This window comes from Culex pipiens, chromosome 2, assembly GCF_016801865.2.
Source record: "Culex pipiens pallens isolate TS chromosome 2, TS_CPP_V2, whole genome shotgun sequence".
NCBI lineage: Eukaryota > Metazoa > Arthropoda > Insecta > Diptera > Culicidae > Culex > Culex pipiens.
In genome coordinates, this window is record NC_068938.1 from 28802715 (window position 1) to 28825949 (window position 23235).

The 23235-nt window shown below is 36.8% G+C and overlaps 1 protein-coding gene across 3 annotated transcripts; it reads right to left on the reverse strand.

Annotated features, from left to right (window-relative positions):
- Positions 1-1669: 1669 nt before the first annotated feature.
- LOC120415535 (dual specificity protein kinase splA) lies at positions 1670-21950 on the reverse strand. Of its 3 annotated transcripts, none has more exons than XM_039577094.2 (5): positions 21770-21949; positions 20098-21690; positions 4522-4674; positions 4031-4288; positions 1670-3951 (listed from the first exon to the last, which is right to left on the reverse strand). In XM_039577094.2, exons 2-5 carry the CDS (start codon positions 20803-20805, stop codon positions 2305-2307), a joined length of 2766 nt encoding a protein of 921 aa, XP_039433028.1. In that variant the 5' UTR covers positions 20806-21690; positions 21770-21949; the 3' UTR covers positions 1670-2304. The 3 variants fall into 3 exon arrangements, with proteins under 3 accessions (XP_039433028.1, XP_039433029.1, XP_039433030.1); XM_039577095.2 differs by having other exon boundaries at positions 21876-21935; XM_039577096.2 differs by having other exon boundaries at positions 4534-4674; positions 20098-21950.
- Positions 21951-23235: the final 1285 nt, after the last annotated feature.

Below are 23235 nucleotides of genomic sequence, written 5' to 3' on the forward strand. Positions count from 1 at the left end.
GAAAATATAATTTTAAAATGGCTATAAATATGCGTAGAAACAATCAAATTTTAAAAACCAGGGGTGTTTCAGAAAGGGGAGAACGTGAACTTTAAGATTCATGTATTGGTTTATTTGTTTGTTTAATAGTTCTTTTGTAAAATAGTCGACAAAGTAGCTAATTTTGGCCTAAACTAACATTTCAAACGGGTGTATCTCAAAATTGGGACCATTTGGAGCATTTCTGGACCCGGATTCGGATTCAGCAGGCAAAATTCTACTAGGAACACATATACTCGTCTCAGAGACAAAATCTTGTTGGACTGTGTAATCCATTTCAGGAGTGATTGAAAATCATCTTTTTAGTGAATTCAATATTTTCTAGTAATATGAAATTTTGTGATTTCTTACATGTATCTAACCCTTTAATTTGTCAAAAAAAAAACATTGAAGATTCGAACGCTGATTGTTGAGGTACAGCGGATAAAAGAATTCTTTTTTAAAAGAAACAGGCAAATTGAAGTTTTCTTATTCTTACCCAAACAACCCTTCATTTGCTGATGCAAATATCTCAATGAACATTTTGTAAAATTATCGTAACTTTTTCGAGAAAAAAATATCAAAAAAGTATTTTCGGAAAAAATCGAAAAAAAAAACGAAAATTTCAAATTCAAAGTTGGTGTTGTAAACTTTTTCTTACTTTTGCCTTCTATTTAATATTTATAAGTAATAATACTTTCGTTTGAATTACGATGTAACACACAGCTGAAAGGAACTCCAAAACTCTGTTATGTACCTAAATGAACTCATTGTAACTTGATTATTCACAAATAAACCGAATTGAATTGAATTGAAAGTTGGTGTTGTAATTTTTTTTTTCAAAAACTCATTTTTTTAATTATTATAATCCGTCAGCAAAACTTTTGTTCCGTACTTCAAAGACTGATTTTTGGTCATAGGAAAGGCTCAGAAGTCGAATGCATCTGTGTTCTTCTTGTACTAGACGCCATGTTCCTCCTCAGTTGGCAGCACTGTTGTTATTACGTTACGGGTGGATAATCCGTATATCCAAGCAGAATTGGTAGTTGATGAGAAAGAGGCGAACAAGCAGCTTGTTTTAAACTAAATTTTATTAAAAAAAAAACCACGATCAAAAGAAAAAACGAAAGGACGAACAAACAGAAGCCAAAAAGAGGACCGCGAAACCAAAGGGAAACCATACTCAAACGAAATAAAACAAAGCGTGTATCTTAACCGTATCAACAATTTACACTGTATTACATTAAATCACTAACTTTAAATAAACATTTAAAAGTGTGTTTTTTTTTCGCGATTACAGCAGGATCCCTCCTTCTTTACACTACTCCGCATCTTCTTCTTCCTCTTTTTTTTTACCTGCCCGCAGAGCAGAATCCTTACGCACTAATAATTATAATAGCTAGAGCGCGTTCTCGCTCGCTAGTGTTTGATAACTGTGTGTGTACTAAACCGACGACAAAAAAAAACCTGCTCAAATTAGTATCTCGATATGGACAATAGAGTGTGTAAAATAATTGAAACAGAGTGTTGGGGGTGGAATATATAAAAAATAAATATTCTGAGTACAAGTTGTTCGCGGTTCGCGGGGTAGGGGAAACGTAAAAAAAAACTAAAAAAATTTAAACTTTTCACGCACTTTTTTTTCTTTCGCTTCGCTTAGTCTGTGACTCTTTTCACCCGCGAACCCCAACCCGCCCCGCCGCCACCCTCGTACACACAAATCAGTGCAGCTTTTGAAGCTTCTTTTTTCGTCAAGGCGGAACAAAATTATTGTGCAAACTCGATTAAAATTTCAAAACTCTTGCATTCATACGTTGTACGTTAAAAAAGGAAGATTAGAAACAGAAGAAGAAAACAAAAATGGCACACGACTCGGGAAAGTGGTTTTTAAAATTTCGAAAAATTTAGCTGGCGAGAGTGCACACGGCGGGGTGAGGAGTTAGGGTAGGCTCAATAATAATCATAATCGTCTAAAAAAACCTTCCTGTTTTTTTGTTTCCTAATTGTTGTGTCCCTTTTCGCTGACACTCTATTTTAGAGGTGTGTGTGTGAACTTGTGTGTCTGTTTCTCTCTCTGTGTGTGAATATGTTGTGGGTTTGTTTGTTTGTTTTTTTACCTATAGTTTTTTTAGACTTTTTTTTATCCTTTTTTGGAGAGTATACTCGCTAGTTACTTTTTAATTAGTTGTTCTTCTTATAGAATATGTGTTGTTTTTTTTACTTACTTTTTTCTCTCTTTTTAAGGGGTTGGTTAGTGTGTGTGTGTGTGTTTGTTTAGATTGATAATCACTTACTGATCGTGCTACTACTACTGCTATCGGTTTGATTATTTATTGTTTGTGTTGATACAGAAGTAGCGACGTCTACGAGCTGTGAAGGTGTTGCTAATGGCAGTGTCGTGGCCGACGACGACGACGTTGCCGCCGAGTGATGATGGACCGGACTGGGGCTGTGTGGGACGACGACGACTTCGGCGGCATCGCCCTTGCCATCAACCAAGCTCATTCGACTCATCGAGACCGAGGCGGACAGTGCTGCGGGGGAAACGACTCCGACGGACGACACGACGCCCAGCGCGGGCGACGACGACGACGAGGACGACGAGGGTGCGACAATGGGCTGGGTGGGGCCACCACCGGCAGCGGACAGGGCGGCGGCAGCAGCGGCCGCGGCCAGCTGTTGGCTAGCGATCAGCGACGCGTTGTAGTCTAGCTTGTAGATCGAGTTCCGCGTGACGTCCTCCATCGAGGACTCCTGGCAGTCCAGCCCGGTGTGCTTCTGGGAGCCACAGTTGAAGCAGGACTGCGGCGAGTACAGCGAAGACGCGCCTCCGGTCGGGGTGGACGCCGCTGACGACGGGTGCTGAGGTGGAACGACGGCCACAGGAGGAGTGTACGCAGTGGGCACTTTCTGTTGCTGTTGCTGCGGCTGAATGAGTGGGGGCTGTTGTTGCTGGGGTGGAGGCGGCGGCTGCGTGGTCTGGGCAGCTGATCGCATCGTTTGCTGCAAGTTCTGCGGAGGCGCCGTCGCGGCGGTAGTCAGAAAGGCTATGGTCGGCCCACCCGCGTACGGGTACAGAATCTCTCCGTTGTGCTGCAGCGGCGGGTACGCAGCGGGTACGGTCGGCGGTCGGAATGCGGAACCCGCCGGGGCGGCAGCAATGAGCGTAGGTCGCGACGTAGGTGCCAAGTGTGCCGCCGTATGATATGGTGGATAGGGAGCGGGGGTAAACTGCGGCTGCGAGCTCAGAACCAAGTTCGCACCACCGGCCGTTGGCGTCGGGGGCCCGATCAGGACCGCGCCCGACACTACGCTATTGTTACTTCCATTGCTAGTGTTCATAGTATTCGTGTTATTATTACTATTAATTAAATTTTGAGTAGCTGAAGTTACCATTATCTCGTTACTACCGCCGACAAATTGCTGGGATTGAACCTGTTGCTGCTGCTGGGACACTTGCTGCTGCTGCGTCTGAGTATATATCACAGAACTACCTAATTGCTGCTGCTGCTGCTGTTGCTGTTGCTGTTTGTCTGGACGCCCGTTGATCCGGCCCAAGTTTGACGACCTGCTGCGGATCAACCCGCCGCCACCACCTACCACATTCGGCGGCGGCGGGACCGCACTCAAACCGGGCGTCTCCGGCGGCGAAATGTCCCCCGTCGAGCTGCCCGAGTCGCTGCTCGACTTTTGCGTCAGGTCAATCAGACTTATGTTGTTCAGCGTGTGCGTCAAACTGCCCAAACCAACGCTCGGCGTGCCGTGGAACCCAGACTGTTGCTGCTGCTGCTGCTGGTGATGGTACTGGATTTGATTGACGTAGCTCTGCTTGTTCGACTGGCGGGGCAGCGTGTTGTGGCTCGGCCGGTACCCGTTTCGCAGCTGCTGCAGCTGAGTCAGTGCCGTCGTTTGGTCCACGTTCAACAGCATCGACTGGGGGAAAAAAAACAACCACACAAAAATTTACTAACAATTCGGTCCAGCTCCCTCGCATCCCCCAAAACCCCCTCACCTCATCAAGCGCCTTAAGCGACTGTTGCTGCTGCTGCTGCTGCGAATCCCCACGCTCCATTACCCGATGATCCTGCTGTGGCCCCACCCCCACATGTGACGACCGCTGCTCGACCGGCGTCGCCTGCTGGTTCCGGCTGATCCGATGCTGCACGCTGCTCGTCGGCAAGATCCGCGTGGGGCTTGCGGTGCGGCTCGCGATCGGCGACGACGGATTGCTCAGATGGGGCGACGACGACGACGGCGGCGGAAACGATGTCTGCGGAAAAGAAGAGCACCATTTGGTTTGGTATATCAGAGACCCAACCGCCCAATGCCCATAGGCAAACCACCGGGCGGCGGCGAAACGGAACTACTGGGTCTGGGTCTAGTGGTGGGGATCTGGGGCTGGTCGGGGTGTGACGGAGAAGGAGGACAACAACAACAACTACTACGGGAATGGTTCTGGTGGTGGTGGTGGTGGTAAGTAGCATGATGAGGTGGTGCACTCACATCCAGTCCCACCTGGTGGAACACGGTGTTGCGCAGCGGCCAGTGCGGCACGGTCGACGGCGGTGGCATCGTAAAGTCCTGAGGTATCAACTGCAGCTGCTGGAGCCCCTCGACGGTCACGTGTGCCGGCATGCTGCCATCGGCCGGGATCATCTGCGGGGGAAAACAGGCAAAACAGGCCGATTAAAATTCATTCATGGTTTCTGCCTGTCTCGGTCATAGCCAGAGCGATAAATTTATCAATGAAGAGATATGACGTCGATCCCTCATATTTGCGTTGTGTCGTTTTTCAGCTTGCGTGCACTGGCACTACAATCCAACACGACTCATTATTCTGTGGCTAATTCGTAGTGCAACTGGTTGCTTTTCAATATGCGCCGCGACTAGCACATCATAATGCAAAACAAAGAAATTAAGGGAATTCATTAAAATTTGCTCTGAAATTTTATGAATTCCTCTTCAGTGGAGATAACTTATGGCGGAGTTTACCAGAACTTCTAATTTTATTTTCGAAAACCTTACTTTCATAGAAATTCACAATACAACATTTTTTTCTGTTCCGGAAAACACCATTTCAAAAGGATTTTAAGTGAAACGTCCATGTGATTAGTCAGGATGAGTGTTTAATAACAGTATTGAAAAGTATTACATTGCGATACATGTGCTGAAAAGTAGAAGTTTCTGCATTGAAAAAGTGCTAGAATGAACCTTTCTGCACCGTTTTGTTTTTGGTGATCATAAGGCCGGTACAATTTTTTTTTTAATTTTTTGTCTCCCCTTCAAATTTGACCCATCAAGGAGCAAAACACTTATTTTTTCAACAAACTCCAAAATTTAAGTGCAATCAGCTGCGCTTAGAATCGTTTTTAGCAAGTTCGGGTTGATTTAAAAATCTTTAGAATTTTTGAAAATTTTCGATGTTTACTATCGCAATTTTTTTTCGATAAAATTTTTGTTTTCGTCAGATCTTAAATTTTTTAAAATCTAATGATTGTAAAACAATTGAACAGTGTAAATTACATTTTAAAACACTTTTTCCATGCAAATGTTTAAACTATACATAGCTTGTTATTTCAATATTCATATTTTTTAATTTCTTCTCATTGAGCAGGTGGGATGCATAGGAATGAAACTTTGAAAAATTGATCAAAATAATCACTTTTCAAAAAACTTGTTTGCAGAATTCTGATAACTCGTAAAGAATACGTTATGTTTATAGATTTATAACTTTTTGCTTCTTCTTCAACTTTGTAATTGGTAACATTGGTACACTTTTAAAAGTGTAAAAACCACGTAATTTTAAAAGGACATTTTTTTATGAAAAAAAAACCTTTCTCGATTATTGCAGATTTGAAAAGTACATTAAATTTCCCATAAAATTACATGTCTCTCGATATTTTGTCAGTTGAGTAACGAAAAATTGCAGCGATTTTAAAACTTTTTTTTTTTAATTTATTTTCTATGAAAAATACCTTTTTTTTTTATTTTAAGTACGCTATGAAATCGGCAGTCTAGTTTTACGCATAAGTCCCTTTGTCAACAAAAAACATTTTTAATTTTTAAAACCGCTATATCTTCACAAGGATTGGACTTAGGATAATGGTCAACATGGAGACTTTTATGTAAAATTGTCTAGAGAATCGATTGCCACTATCGGTTTTTGAAAACTTCGAAAGTTAGACCAATTTAAAAAAAAAAACAACAAATGATTTTTTCCGAAAAAAAAATTGTGAAATCACCTTAAAATGTAACTTTTAAACTTAAACATCAAAAAAATATTTTATTTCAGACTATTTTTTCAGAAAGCCCGTCCAATGTCCTACAAGTTTGTCTTTGACAACAAATTGATGCGATGCGGCGGCTTCGAGATACACTAATTATACAAAAATATTTGAATAACTTTCACCCTTCTCAAACGTCATTAACGAGTACAATTGGCTCCATATACTTTGGCTTATATAAGCTTAGGATAAACTGTCCACAAAGTTTCATTGAAATCGGAGAGGGTCGGGTACAAAAGTACCAGAAAAAAAACCTGATTTCAGCTGGAATTGCTCTCTTGGAAGTTATGAATCCTATTTGAATGTTAAAAAACAGAATGTAGAGTTATTTTTTTATATTTCTGTATAAAATAAATATGTACAAAAAATTATACGCACGGCCCTTATGGCCTGTTTCTCAGCAGTTGGATCAAAAATGTTCTGTTATTCAGATTTTCATCATTCAGGCAGGACAGAACAATTTGTTCGTCAAGCACAACTAATCATAAGTTTGCACACTCTAAAACATATAAAAAAATGTAAGAGGGAAAACTTTGGAAAAATGTCTATGTAATGAAAATTTAATTTAAAAAAATGTCTTCAAATTTATTGGCAACCCCGGTTTACGTTAACATAACATGAAAACAAAATTTAAAAATACTTTTTTTTTCAATTTTGTTTTATTTCGTGTAAGTTGGCGAAGAATGACCCATAGTTTACAATCAATGAAATAAGTTATTATCAAGTGCGCTGTATTTTTTTTTGTTTTTTTTTTTTCATATAAAATGCTATTTTCTCCAGATTTTTTGGGAATATTTTAACGAAGGGAGGGGAAAAATCAAATATCCATTAAAAAAAACAATAGTTGGATGATCGAAAAACCACCGTAAACTTTTTTAAATCTCTAAAAATATCAAAAATTCTAATATAAAACTGGCGTAAATGGGAACAATAAAACGTTTCCATTTTAACCGAAATATATTTATTGTTTTGAATATTTTTCAGCATAGGTTAAAAATTCTGTTTTTTTTATATTTATTTTTAAGCATTGATTTGAATTTTTTTTTTATAAGGCTTAACTAAATTTATCTAAGATATTTGTAAGGAGACTCCGGTTTTTAAAGTCAAAGAAAAATGTCAATTCAGAAGGTTATTAACAAATGATCTTTAAAGTTTTGTAGGATTAATAAAAATATGTACTTTTTTTGTCTTATTTTATGTTTACTGACTAACAGTTGAAAATTTACAAAACAACTGAACGATAAGTACTATGATTCTGAATTTACAATATTTTGTAAGTACAACCCAGAATCGATTATCCTAAGGCCTTGGCAAAATTTCACTTCGGATTAGAGCGTCCAATTTCCCGGGGTTACAAAATTCCCGGGAAACGGGAAATTTTAAATTTATAGAAAATTGATCTTATCCTGCTCTGCCGCTCTAATCTGCTCCGTCCCATATGTAAAAAGTGAGTGCTGAGATAACGCTGTGAGAAACCCAAAAAAAGTTTCACCATTTTTCCCGTTCTAATCTAAATATTTCTATATAATTATTTTTACTGTTATTTCAATATCAGTCTTAAAAACGCAAGTACCATAAATTTGATTAAAAAAATTCACAATTTGGAGGTAAATTTGAGAAATTTACAGCAAGAGACCAACTTGACTTTATTTGTCCATAAATAAAGGCAAGTCAGTTATGATATCAAGGTAGGCTTGAACATTTACAACACAGTTTCAACCTGGTTCAACTGTCATTTCCAGGTTTGTGTTGGTAGTTTTCTAAGTAAATAATTATAAAAAAAATGTTTATTTCAGATTTATTTGCTTTAAATAATGTATTTAATAAAGTTCCTGGATATGAAAATGTAATCGCAACGACACCAGGAAATTGGAAATATACTACAGAGGCAAATTCTAGAGCGTCCAATTTCCCGGGAATTCCCGGATAAAAATATTTCCCGTTTGTGAATTTCCCGGGAATTCCCGAAATACAAGCAGAAGTATACACTTTCCTACCTTTTTGGCACCAATGTTTTGAAATTATACAAAAAATAATAATTGGAGAACCTGATTCATATTGAACAAATCAGATTGTCTGTAAATTTCATGTCAAGGTTTAATTCAGATAATATTTATTTCTGAAGTATTCACCACTAGGAATATTGTTTGCTTATATGTTGGGCAACAACAGTTACGCTGTTATTAAATGAATATTAACTATTTTATTTTTGACAACCTTTTTTAATGTTTTTTTTTTGTAATATCATTTGAAAATAAGATATGTACATCTTCCGGCCAATATCAACATTGAGATTTGTTTGACTTTTTTTACCTTGAACATGTTGGATGGAAATTGAACTGATATAATTAAATTTTTAAAAAAGGTTTGTGTTAGAAAATTTTGTTTCTAAGTATTCGAGAAATTACAGATTGAAGTTATAAATTTATTTATATAAGAAAAAATATCGTTGAATTTCAACCACTTTCAAATACTCAAAATTATTTTAATCTAATTGATTTATTAGGCTGAATACCATATAACTAAAATCATACAATAAAACCATGAAAAACCATTAAAAAACAACTTCGTATCAAATTTCCTAGTTGAAAAATAGTGTTTCAAGTTAAAAAGCGCTAGGAATTAGATTTTCAAGGTAAATTCAATGATTATTTATTTATTCACAAGTTGAATTTTTTGGTTTTTTTATTTTAACTTTAGGTCACTGTGACAAATTAAAAAGCAATTTTATGGTTGTGGAGCATAGATTTTAACTGTCCAAACACTTTGATTTAAAAAAATCCTTCTCAACATAAATACTAATCATATTTTCTTTCATTTGGGACGATTTAAAAGATTTAAAAATTAGAAAGTTTATATATTTTCTCAAAGTTGCATGTTTTTTTACAAGCAGTCAAGCCATTGATTGATCCTCTCACTCATTTTGACCATTAAAGTTGCTGTTCTATACAATTTCGTTGCAAAAGATTAATCAGAAACAGGAAAAGAATAATTTTCGTAAAATTTCAAATTTCCCGGGATTTCCCGGGAAATTTGTTGAAAATTTCCCGTTTCCCGGGAACTTTGTAACCCCGGGAAATTGGACGCTCTAGCAAATTCTCAACTGCTAAGCCCTTGAAAATAATACAAAAAACTACGCTTATCGTTGGTGGAGTCTCTCCCAGAACCAGGATCAAACTTATTCATTCAAGAAAAAATATAACTAATTTTATGGTTAATAACGGTATGTATTTTATATTTTCTTTCCGTAGTTGTACATTTCAAAAGAAAAAAGTCACTTAAGGTTTGGAGTATCTTGTTTTTAAATTTTCAACTATTTCTTCAGAAATGAACAATTAATGATATTTTCAAGTTATACGTACTATTAAAAACATACTCTGTAGATTTCAAATAATGACGCAGCAATTTAAACGATTTGCGAGACATTTCGATATGAGGAACTGACTTGCCTTATTTTGCATATGGGACAGCACGAAAGTCATATTTATTTTGGATTTTTTAGAACAAACACTACTTTTTTATTCAATATATAGGTTTATCTCAATTTTGACAAAAATACATATGGGACGGACTAGATTAGAGCGGCAGTGCTTCTGTTCGATGTTTTGCAACAAAATTGTATGGAACAGCAACTTTAATGTTCAAAATGAGTGTGGGGTCAATTAATGGCTTGACTGCTTTTGAAAATCAATACAACTTTATAAACATATTGAAATTTTCTAGATATTGTTTTTGACGATTGCAATTAAAAACCTTTTTTTATAAAAAAAAAACATTAAAATTTCAATGACCATTGCAAGTTTTTGATACATTTTTCAATATTTTAAAAATATTTCCAGCGATCTATTTTCAGTATGAATAATTTGATTTAAAAAAATGTTTATTTGACTTATTTTAATTTTTGCTTGTTTAAAATTGTATAGATATTGTTTTTGACGATTGCAATTAAATACCTTGATATATTTTTTTATAAAAAAACATTCAAATTTCAATAATCGTTGCAAGTTTTTGATACATTTTTCAATATTTTAAAAATATTTCCAGCGATCTATTTTCAGTATGAATAATTTGATTTTTAAGCTTTTTTTAACAAAACTTTATCACTAAAAAGTTGTTCTGGAAAAATACATTAGTTTTGCTTACTTATTTATTTAAAAAAAAAGAAAATAGAAAAAAAAACTTCAAATTGAAGTAAAAACAGTCAAAACTGAAAGAAATAACATTTAGTCTTTTTTTTGTAAATTTTAAGATAACAATCGAAGTTTTTTCATAAATTTAACAATTTTACGAAATGGATATTTTTTTTCCTGAGCATTTTTTTCAGTTAAATAATGTCAATATAAAAATTATAAGAATTAAATTAAACATGAAGAATGTTCTAGCAATATGTTCAAATTTGATCTCAAGCCTATTTTTTTAATTCAGACAATAATTTAATTTATTTAATACTTCATGAACAACCTTAAGGGCCGGCCATAGAAATATTTTAGAAAGCCGTCGCGGGCCGGACGTTGGGCAGGCCTGTTCTAGACCGTAATTTTATCAACAAAACTCATTTTAACGATTTTTCGGCCAAATTTAGTCTTTTTATCAATTTCACCAATAATTTATATGTATATTATTAAAAAGCTCATAAACTCAGTGATTGTGTAAAATTTGAGCACTTTAAATCTGATTTTAACAACAAATACTTTGTACAAAGTCACCCCAAAATACTAAATACAATTTTCAACGCCACTTTTTTTCAAATACTATTGAAAACCATTTTTTCCAACAATAGTGCATGGATCTTGTGTGGCCTACCCCAGTACATGTTTTACAAAATAATAATCTTGAGACAAACCTTACCAGTTGGAATTTTTTTTTATAAACATAGAAATGAAATCTTATCATTGTTACCCCGTTTTACAGTAAATATTATCTGAAATACACCTGCAATGAACCTGATTTATTCTTATTAGTTCAATATGCACAGTAGATTAAAATGAATAATAAGGTTAGGTTCTCTCATTATTTATTTTTTTATAAATTTTCAAAAAATTGGGACTAAAAAAAAGGAAAATGTATACTTCCGCTTGCATTTCGGGAATTCCCGGGAAATTTAAGAAATTCCCGGGAAACGGGAAATATAATTTTTCGGGAAATCCCGGGAATTTTTTTCCCGGGACGGGAAATTGGACGCTCTACTTCGGATAATCGAATCACGAAAACATTTTTTTTTATTGTTGAGTTTTAGTATGACCTCTAAACTTTTCTTAGATTATTGAGAATTTTTAAATCCAAGATGACAGCGGTGATGAAATATTGAAAAAAAGCATACCTCAATTTAATACGCAACTAACCATTCAAATTTGACTAGAATGGGGTCGCAGAACTCAAAGTTAGGAAATAAAAAAATACGATTTTTTTTGTTCGTGATTCGGTTATACGAAGTCCCATACAAACTTTCGGATAATCGAGTCTGGACTGTATACAGAATACCTAAGAAAATGTTTTAGAAAAGTTAAATTTAATAGATTTAGTAAATGATCTCATTCATAATCAGGATTCAATAAATAAACAAACTAAATTGCCATCTGGGGAAACCCCCTGATTGCTTGTTTGCTTTTACCGTTAACAAACCAATCGACACTTTCGGTCAATGACAAATTTACACACAATTGACCCATTTGACGAGGGGAAGGGGGGAGTAGGCGGAAATCGATCCTACATGTGTAAGTGGATAGCTTTGCTTGGCTTTTTGTTGTTGCGTATTTTGCAAATCATTGAACATAGCCAGCATACCAACACACCGTTCCATGCATTCATCACACTACTTCAACTCCCAGTTAAAGAAGCATGCAAGCTGCAGCAACAAAAAACAACCCTCTCTGAGCAAACGAACTGCTCGTATAGCATTAAGCTGAACAACATCGAGGCAAAATAAAATCATAAAAGGAAGAAAAAAAAAACACACGGGAAAAGGTGCAAAACGAGAGAAACTTGGCATGTGTAATGAATGTGCAAAAGACAAAATCAACAACAACAACAACAAAATGCTTGACAAAAGCAGCTTGGACGCTCTCGATTTGTGTGCGTTGTGTGGAATTTGGCGAAGCAAGGTCGTCCCCAAAATCGTTTCGATATCGTCCAGAAGACGGAGTTCACAATTCGCTGAGGAAGTTGCACTTTTGCTCTGAATCTTTGTTCTGTTCAGCGTTCGCAGAGCGAAATTGCTTTGTTCATTCTTCTATTCCAGGCAAGTACAAGCTTCTCAATGTGTGCGACTTCCATGGATGCCAGAGCCAGCCAGACAGACAGACACACACTCAGAGAACACGCAACAGTCAGTCGGGCGGTCGTCGGTTGGATTGGATGAGTCATGGAATTGATGGGCTTTCACATCGTCGTCGTGCATCCGTTCAATTTTTAATTCTACACCAGAGGTAGACACCGTGTTGTTGGAACGCACAAATCAAAGGCGCAACGACGTCGCGAATGCTACCGCTGGGACGCGTTACGACGTCTAGGTCAAGGACGTTCAACAGTCGCACAGCGGTCATATTTATTCAAATCGACATCGAATCCACTTCCGAGTTATACTTTCTTGTCACCTTACAAGGCATGAAACAAGACATGAACGCAAACACAGCAATCAAAGGCCATTCATAATTATGTAATGTGCACCCTACTCAGGATGACAGTGCACAAGAAGTGTGTTGACCGCAGTTCATTACAAACACAGCAGCAGCATTCATTCATAGATTTGTGTGGTGAGAGCAAACAACCCGAAATCATAACGAGTTGTGGCTCTCGAATGCAAATAATGCAGCTCACATGAGAACCATGTTTTTTCAGCGAGTGGGGAAGAAACGTTGAAATGAGGATCTTCTACACGAGTTTGGGTGCGCACAAAATGGAGAGAATAACAAGTGGAATTATTATTTTGGGAAACTAGTAAACAATACTGCTAGGTTCTTATCAGAAAAGTGGCGCACTGGCATTAGCTGACTGATTATGATGCATCCAGCTGATGGGTCTAATTAAATTGTTTCTTTAAAAATAATAAAAATTCAATACCATCAATATGCCGATGTTTAATGCCTTTCCCGTTTATTTTATTTTTTATCAAGCAAACAAACCACTTTATTTAGGAAGTGTTTTCAAATAATATAAATTATAAAATATTGTTTGATTATTCCCGTGTTTTAACGTTAAAGAATTTATGGTCCACGAAAAACCTTACTTCTCTCGATTTAGGGAAACAGCATCCAACTCCATCGTGCCTCTAATGTTGCCATATCAGCAGTTTGATGTTCAAGTACAGCTCATAATAAGCATTTTCAACAGAAAACGAGTGATAAAAAGCTCAATAGGAAGTGAGCAGGCAAGTTTCTATCAACAGTTTTTTTTTTGCAGAATAAGTTGTTTGAATCAGGGTTGTTACGGAGGAATCAATAAAAAAAATCCGCGCCGTCCAAAACCAAAACCACGCCAAATCCACGCCATATTAAGAAAAATAATTTTGAGTTTTATCATGATTTCATTTTTTATTCAATGTAAAAAAAGTATTTAAAAACAAAAACTCGTTTTATGTTTAAGGGCTCCGTCGGAAGGAACGCAAAAATCACAAACGTTTAACTAATGATGTATTCAATAAAAACAATATTAGGAAATCCATAATCAGTCTGAATCGCAAAAAGCAGAATTTTGAAACGCTGAAAATTTGGTGAACATGTTTATTTTTGCTAAGATGAAGTAAACCAGGACACGGCGCGGCAGTAAAAAAAAATATTATAAAATGACATACCCAGACGGATATTTATACGTAGAAAGTTGTGTTTTACCGGCTTGAATCAGAATCTATATAGGGGAAATATGCCCATTTTAAGCATAATAAGCGGTCGTGTTTCAATGATGCTGGATAATCTGGATTGTTCCTTGAAATTCACTAAAACCAAATACACCAACGAGTAGAGCAACTTTTTGTGAACATTTCTGTTTATTTTCACTTTCATTAAAAGTTATGCTATTCCTTTTACAAGCATTTAAAAAAAATATTTCAAAAATGCATTCTAATCAGTCGAATGCATTGAGCCACGCCCATTTTTTTCTATTTTCAGCTTAGTTCTTTTTTTCTTCCAGCGCTCTTTTGGGTCTGCTTAGTGCTGCCAAAATTGATGAAATTTTAAGCGAACACTCACGAAAAGTAGCATTCATAGCGAAAGTTTCCTGGCAGCACTTGCTCACTCTAACAGGCGCCGCACCAGCATGTTGGTGGTGTTGGTGGCCACCCTTTGTTCTTTATTTCGCTCGGTTTTCTTCAGCCTTCGATTGGAATGGATTTTTAAAATTGAAACGTCAAAAGACTTAGCGCGTTAGTTTTTTTTATGGTGCTTGCTAATTATTTACATTTTTCGGGATTATTTTTCAAGTGAGTGATTTTATATCTTAAGCGCTTTGAAATCGTTAGCGCAAGTGAAAAGATATTGATGGCGACTTTCGTTAAGCAGTTAACCTCGGATCTTGCGTGTGGATGTGTGTGCCACCAAGATGATGAAAAATGGTCTCGTAAAATAGAAATTATGATCAAAAGTGCATCTTTTTGGCCAGTAAGTGGCATACATACTCGAGGTGGTGCTGTTGCTGGTATGTTTATAGCCTAAATAGTATTTTTGGAGCTTAAATCGAGCATCAAACACTCCATATGACGAAGATAGGTGTTTGATTAGACGGGGTATATTTCCCCTATTTGAAAATATTCTATCAGTGAAAATTGCGTTTTTCCAAATTTTTAAGGTTTTTAATTTTTGGTACAGAATTGATCTGGCCTTATAGGTGGATCGATCTTTAAAAAATATTTTTTATTGCAAATTTGTAGAGAAATATCTCACTTTTACAACGCTGTTTAAGGTTTGTAAATCCGTTTTGAAATATTTTTCGACAATCAAAACGGATTTACAAACAGCGTTTTGAAGATGAGAAATTTTTCTACAAATTTGTAATAAAAAGTAATTTTCAAAGATCGATCCACCTATAAGCCTAGATCAATTAAAATATGTACCAAAAATCAAAAACCTTAAAATTTTAAAAAACGCAATTTTCACCGATACAATATTTTCAAATTTATAGATTCTGATTCAGACCGGTAAAACACAACTTTCTACCTATAAATCTCCGATAAGGTATCTCGGTTTATAACATTTTGTTCCAGCTACACCGTGCAGAAGGAAAAGTCAAAACAATATTTTTTTTTTTCAAAAATTCGAAGATTTAAAAAAAATTTAAATTAGGGGAATTAAAGATTAAAATATAGCTTGTACTCGATAATACTCGACAAAGAGTCACTCAGAAAAATCGAAACACGAAATTTGTATTATTTTTCTTCAAATTAATATGACTCCAAAAATGCTTCAAAGTTATCATCACTTTTTTTTGATGGTAACAATATAAGAATTCTGCAGTTTTTTTTTTTTAAGAAAAGAATTTAGGAATTAAGGAATTGAACAATTTTTTTTTTTTTGAATTTTGGAATGTAAGAATTGAGGATCTTAAGGTATTAAGAATTTCAGCTGTTAAGCAACTAAACATTTGAGAATTTGTGATTTTTTTGTTCTCTTGATTGTTTTTAATGCTCAATTTTATAATATTTTCCCATTTTTACCTTTTAAACTTTCAAAACTTTTGAATATTATTTTAATTTTGACTTTTAAATTTTAAAATTCTGGAATATTTTTTATTCCTAAATTTTTATAGTTTTGAATTAAAATTTTTTCAATGTTTTTTTTTTTGCAGCATTATTTTTTGAAGTTTAAAAAACAAGAATTTTTGAATTTTTGGATTCAAAAACTATAAAAATGAAAAAAAATTTAGAATTTTTAAAAGTTTGGATTTTGAATATTACAGCTTAAATTTTTTAAATGTTGATGTTTTCATTTGTTCCCTCAACATGCAAATCAAGTTCATATTCAGGATTTAAGCACATCCACCGAAATAAATCAAAACTCATTTAAAATTGAATATTCAGAGCCGGTAAGCAGATTTGAAAAATTATTTAATAGAGGTAATCAATTTATTATAAAAATCCTCAAAAATACATTCTAAAAAAATCTTTTCGACCAGTATTTGCGTGGAAAAGGTGTTTTAAAATGCATTTTACACTAGTACAGTAGTTGTTGGTAACTGGGCTGAGAACATAGCCCAGTCACCGAATGTTGCTCGTTAACTGGGCTGAACAAAAAATAACGAGGGGACCACCGATGCATAAAATTTTCCAGATGGAATATAAAAAAAAGTTACCCAAATTTATTTACAATGCTTTTCATATTTCTTTAATTGTAACTTGAAATCAAACAAATGTTTGATTTTTTTTTATTTATGGAATATGATTTTTGCATCCATTAACCCCTCGGTCATTTTGGTTTGTTTTGGTTTTTTGACGTTTGTCTGCTTTTTAACTGGGCTACGGCCCAGTTATCGAGCGCCCAGTTAAAAAGCAGCCTAGTTAAACAACGCCCTGTTACCGAACAACTACTGTACAGTTGTGTTGAAATCATTAGTTTTCAAACAATTTAAGATTTGACGAAACAGGTTTTTTCTCTCAAAATTTATTTTCCCTAAAAGAGCACTCAGCTAGCAAAATCTTAACTTAGAAACATGTACCCTCCCTGTAAAGGCTTATGAATTGATCTCAGTTGAAAGGTTCTCCAAATCACTGAATTGCAAATGTAACATCCTGGAGCAGAACTGTTAAATTCTAATAAACATCAATTGAATTGAAATTGAAGTTTTGACGAAAACCAAAAATTTAGGGAAAAAAACTTGTTGCGATAATAAACATCGACAATTTTCGAAAATTCAAAAGATTTTTAAATCAACCCAGACATGCTAAAAATGATTCTAAACTCAGGGGAATGCATTCATAATTGATTTCAACGAATTGCACTTAAATTTCCATTGAAATATTGCAGTTTTTTGAGAAAAAAAAAATTGTTTTGCTTCCTGATTTTTTAGGCCAACTTTGAAGGAGGGGACCCAAAAACTTAAAAAAAAAATTGTACCAGCTGAGCAATTCTCTACGAAATCGGTCTTTTTTCTTCAATTTTAATTTTTGTATTTTTTAATCCGGCTGAAACTTTTTGGGTGCCTTCGGTATGCCCAAAGAAGCCATTTTGCATCATTAGTTTGTCCATATAATTTTCCATACAAATTTGGCAGCTGTCCATACAAAAATGATGTACGAAAATTCAAAAATTTGTATCTTTCGAAGGAATTTTTTGATCGATTTGGTGTCTTCGGCAAAGTTGTAGGTATGGATACGGACTACACTGGAAAAAAATGGTACACGGTAAAAAAATTTGGTGATTTTTTTATTTAACTTTTTATCACTAAAACTTGATTTGCAAAAAAACACTATTTTTAATTTTTTTTATTTTTTGATATGTTTTAGAGGACATAAAAAGCCAACTTTTCAGAAATTTCCAGGTTGTGCAAAAAATCATTGACCGAGTTATGAATTTTTTAATCAATACTAATTTTTTCAAAAAATCGAAATTTTGGTCGCAAAAATTTTTCAACTTCATTTTTCGATGTAAAATTGAATTTGCAATCAAAAAGTACTTCAGTGAAATTTTGATAAAGTGCACCGTTTTCAAGTTATAGCCATTTTTATGTAACTTTTTTCAAAATAGTCGCAGTTTTTCATTTTTTTAAATTAGTGCACATGTTTGCCCACTTTTGAAAAAAATATTTTTGAAAAGCTGAGAAAATTCTCTATATTTTGCTTCATCGGACTTTGTTGATACGACCTTTAGTTGCTGAGATATTGCAAGGCAAAGGTTTAAAAACAGGAAAATTGATGTTTTCTAAGTCTCACACAAACAGCCCACCATTTTTCAATGTCGATATCTCAGCAACTAATGGTCCGATTTTCAATGTTATAATATGAAACATTTGTAAAATTTTCCGATCTTTTCGAAAACAATATTTTCAAAATTTTTAAACCAAGACTAACATTTTAAAAGGGCGAAATATTGAATGTTTGGCCTTTTTGAAATGTTTGTCTTGATTTGAAAATTTTGAAAATATTGTTTTCGAAAAGATCGGAAAATTTCACAAATGTTTCATATTATAACATTGAAAATCGGACCATTAGTTGCTGAGATATCGACATTGAAAAATGGTGGGCTGTTTGTGTAAGACTTAGAAAACATCAATTTTCCTGTTTTTAAACCTTTGCCTTGCAATATCTCAGCAACTAAAGGTCGTATCAACAAAGTCCGATGAAGCAAAATATAGAGAATTTTCTCAGCTTTTCAAAAATATTTTTTTCAAAAGTGGGCAAACATGTGCACTAATTTAAAAAAATGAAAAACTGCGACTATTTTGAAAAAAGTTACATAAAAATGGCTATAACTTGAAAACGGTGCACTTTATCAAAATTTCACTAAAGTACTTTTTGATTGCAAATTCAATTTTACATCGAAAAATGAAGTTAAAAAATTTTTGCGACCAAAATTTCAATTTTTTGAAAAAATTAGTATTGATTAAAAAATTCATAACTCGGTCAATGATTTTTTGCACAACCTGGAAATTTCTGAAAAGTTGGCTTTTTATGTCCTCTAAAACATATCAAAAAATAAAAAAAATTAAAAATAGTGTTTTTTTGCAAATCAAGTTTTAGTGATAAAAAGTTAAATAAAAAAATCACCAATTTTTTTTACCTTGTACCATTTTTTTCCAGTGTAGTCCGTATCCATACCTACAACTTTGCCGAAGACACCAAATCGATCAAAAAATTCCTTCGAAAGATACAGATTTTTGAATTTTCGTACATCATTTTTGTATGGACAGCTGCCAAATTTGTATGGAAAATTATATGGACAAACTTATGATGCAAAATGGCTTCTTTGGGCATACCGAAGGCACCAAAAAAGTTTCAGCCGGATTAAAAAATACAAAAAAAATCGAATGACCGAAATCCTAGAGAACTGCTCAGCTTTAAAATTACAAATACACTCAACCCCCGGTGGTTGGTCAAACTCAAACTAAAACGTGACGAACTGTCACTTTTTACACGGCGCTCACACACACTATCAAACCAAACGTATGATAGTGTGTGTGAACTCCGTGTAAAAGGGGTGTCAAACTAAAAAGTGGCCCCGCTCGTTTGACAACAGTTGGTGTCAAACCATCGAGGTTTGAGTGTATATTATATGTTTTTTGATTCAGACCTGAACTGCCCATGATCGCATAAATGTCCGATATGCATTTTCATCGTTTTTGAGTTAATGATGCAGTTTGGTTCAAAATCGTGTACTCCTTCAGAAAAGCCTATAACAGTACTTTATTCTAGAAATCAAGAGGAAATCCAGTTTTTTCACGAAAACTTAAAACGTAGCCTAATGTGTGGGACAAACTTCAAATGCGTTTTTCTCAGCTTGCTGTTTTTGCATATGGGACATTTATGTGAACATGGGCAGTGAAAGGGTTGAAACAGTTCTCCTTATATTGTTTAATGTCCTGATTGAGATTAATGTTGAAAAAGTTACGGAACGTTGCAGAATCATAAACGATTTGGAACAAAATATTTGTAAAAATTTTGACAAAATATTCATTTGAATTAATGGAAACATGGTGCAATTTCTATAATGAATCAATTTGCTTAAAATTTTGATTCAAGTTTAGAATAAACTTCGTGGACGTGGAATATAACACTGTGTAAAATAACGGCTACCCAAACCCCCCTGATATTCCCCTTCTTCGATAGCTCAGTTGGTAGAACAGAGTAGTGCGTCTACGCATCCCTTCAACATACCTGCGCTAGCGCCGGCTGCGGAAAGCCCGGAATCGGAATCGGGCCTGGCACCGCACCCACGCCCGCGCCCTGCTGCTGCGGCGGCACCACCACCGGCATCTGTGGCAGCTGCTGCGGCGGCATCGCCAGAATCGTCGGCTGCGGTTGGGGCGGTGGCGTCGAGTTGGCCGAATCCGAGTGGTGCTGATGGGGGCTTCCGCTGCCGGCTGGGCCGGGTTTCAGTTCGCAGTTTTTGAGTTTGTTGAAGATGTCGCCGCACTTCATGCGCTGCTCGAACGAGAAGACCGGATGGTTGGTGGCCATGGTGTACACGAGCAGCAGCTCCTGCAGTACGTCCTCGTCGAAGAGCCGGGTAAAGTCGCGGTTGCCCCAGCCTTCCAGCGTGCGGAACAGCTCGTTGACGCAGGTGTGGTTGCAGGCTCGGATCAGGGCCAGAAAGAGGGCCATCTTACGGCGGTGCTTCCGGTCCGTCGGCTCGCCGGTTTGGCAGGACGCAATGTCCGAGATGAACTCCTGGGGGTTGTTGACGCGCAGCTCGATGCCGCGCAACTCCTGGGCGTCACGCCGGCCGAGCTCCTCCAGGCACGTCCCCAGAAAGCGCAGCTCGAATGGAAGGCACATGTTGAGCAGGGTGCACATCGTATCTATCCGGTTGTAGCTCTTTAACTCTTTGAACCAGTTTACGACTTCGTCCTTTGTGTTAATCATTTCCAGCAGCACATTTGATGACGAACAGCGGGGAGGGGGGGGCGTGACCAGAGTTGTTGTGTTGGGGGAGGGCGGGGCAGAAGGTTCAGCGGGGGTACTCTTAAAAGATACTCTTGCGCGCCCTCTCGCTCCTTCTCGTTGAGGGAGGTCGTGGGGGGCGTGTGTCCGTTTCTGGGAGCGCTTCCTGCTCCGGGTCAGTTAAGCCAAGGCAGGCCAAGCTTAGCGCTTTGAAGTTGTTGGTTTTGTTGCTGTTGTTGCTGCTTGCCGCACACGGTGGTCGCCACACAAACACATCCGAGTGCTGGTTCAGGCCTGCTGCAGTGGAATCGATTCCAACGGGGCCTTCTTCGATCCGATCTTAACCAAAAGGGTGCTCCGCAAACTACCCCTTCTTGCTGTTGTTTTTGTTGTTGTTGTGGTCTTCTTTTTCCCTCTCGAGCTGTCAGTCTGAAAATTTCTACTGTGCAGCGACTTCCGCCTGTCCCGGAAAGGGGAACCGTTTCCCGAAACTTCCCGTGCGTGCCAAACGGGAAGACCACTTTCACGGCCGCTGCATTCCCAGTTTCGGGGTTCGATTTCAAACGTCGACGACTCGGAATCTTTTTTCGCACGGCGCTGGGAAAAAAAATGTCCGCGCTCTTGCCGTCTCTTTCACTCCTTCTGTGTCCTCCGCAAGGGCCCAATTCCTACCTCCTTCAACAAGAAAACTTTCTTCTTAAAAAAAAGTACGCCGCGCTGTGACGACGCCCCCGTGAGGACCACAATCGAAGGGGAGGCTACTTCCTTCCAAAATTCCGGAACGGGCACACGGATTTACACTTCCTGCGCCACCATCATCGTCACACGAACATACATACACACACACACGTACGCACGCACCGACGGCTGCAAAAAGAGGAGGAAAAGAAAAAGAACTCTTCTCACTTTTCGGGTCGCGCGACCGAGCAATATCCGCGGAACGTACGCGACACTTCCGTGGGCACAAACCGACACCCACTACTGCGGTGGACACAACCGACGGCGATGATGCGGATTTCGAACGGTGTTTTACGGCGGCGGGGCGCACTCACAAGTTAATTTTCTCTGTGGCCTGGCTCTGTGCTCTTTGCTCCCTCCTCTTTGCTTTTTCTTGCTCTTCTTCTTCTTGTTCTGTCCGCGTTTCGGAAATGTCATGCGAACAGCGCCCCGTACGCGGACAAACCGGAAAACTACCTGACGGGAAGGGAAAAAAGCCCGCACGTAGGCAACGCGCACAACACTTGGCAGAATCTGTAGTGTCTGTGAAATATCTGTATTTAATAGAGATATTTACGCGCGCATGTATTGTACGATCAGCGTGTACATATACAAAAAAGAATGAGGTTAAATTTTGTACCGGCCAGCAAAACAAATGGTCCGCTAGTGTGCGTAAGATCGGGCTTAGATATAGTTATAGTTTTTAACTATATAACATATAGTAAGATAACTCTTGTCGTTTTCTGAAAACAAATATTTTGAATGCATATTTATATTTATTTTACGACAGTTATTAGAAAAGGGCATCAATATTACTTATCTTCAATTGGGTACTAAAGCTCGATACCAATTTTTATGTACAACGGTTAAAAACACGATCCAAAACCATTTTTGATCACTTTTTTATTGTAATTCAAAAAATTATTGACAGGACAACATATTTTCGATGGATCAACGCCGTGAAGTTAATTTTTTTTAAAAATATTTAAAAATCCATTTTAAATCCTTATAGCGATCATTCAAAGGGTCATTGTACTCAGAAGAATAAGCTTTATCGTTGTGAACAATGAAATCACAAATTTAAGCTTAAGGGCCGGTATGCTCTTCGAAAGAAAGGGGGTCAAGAAACAGCTTTACGAACGGCAGGACAAAAGAGAGGGAACGTTTTCTTGGGGCTTTTCTTCACCCTCCCTGGCTTGCTTTCGCTACCGCTGCTGCCCATTTGAAATTTTTCTTGACCGGTTTCTTCCGAAGTGCATACCTTACATAAGGGTGCACACCAACCAGGGAAGTTGTTGTCTTCTTATTCCAAAATGGTCAAACTTACGGACCCAATCCTGCAAGAATCTGATTGTAAAAATAGTCAAACTTTGTTGTAAATAACTACAAAGACAGTAATTTAGGGGATGAATAAAAAATTATGTCAAAAGTTCCCGTAGTTTTGAAAATACTAAAGTATCTGTAATAAAAATCTGGGTGCAAAAGCTATGGTTAAATCAATTTAAAAAAAATAACTTAGCGAACCTTCTTGACAGAAAGGTCCTCCTTGACAGCTCGTTCCAAGGGGACCATAGTTGATCCATTGAAAATTTTTTGTCCTGTCAATTTTTTTTTGTCATTTCATTTTATGGCACCATAAAGTTTGCTGGTAGCAGGCGTGCCACAAAGTGGAACCAAAAATCAAGAGGCAGGGGT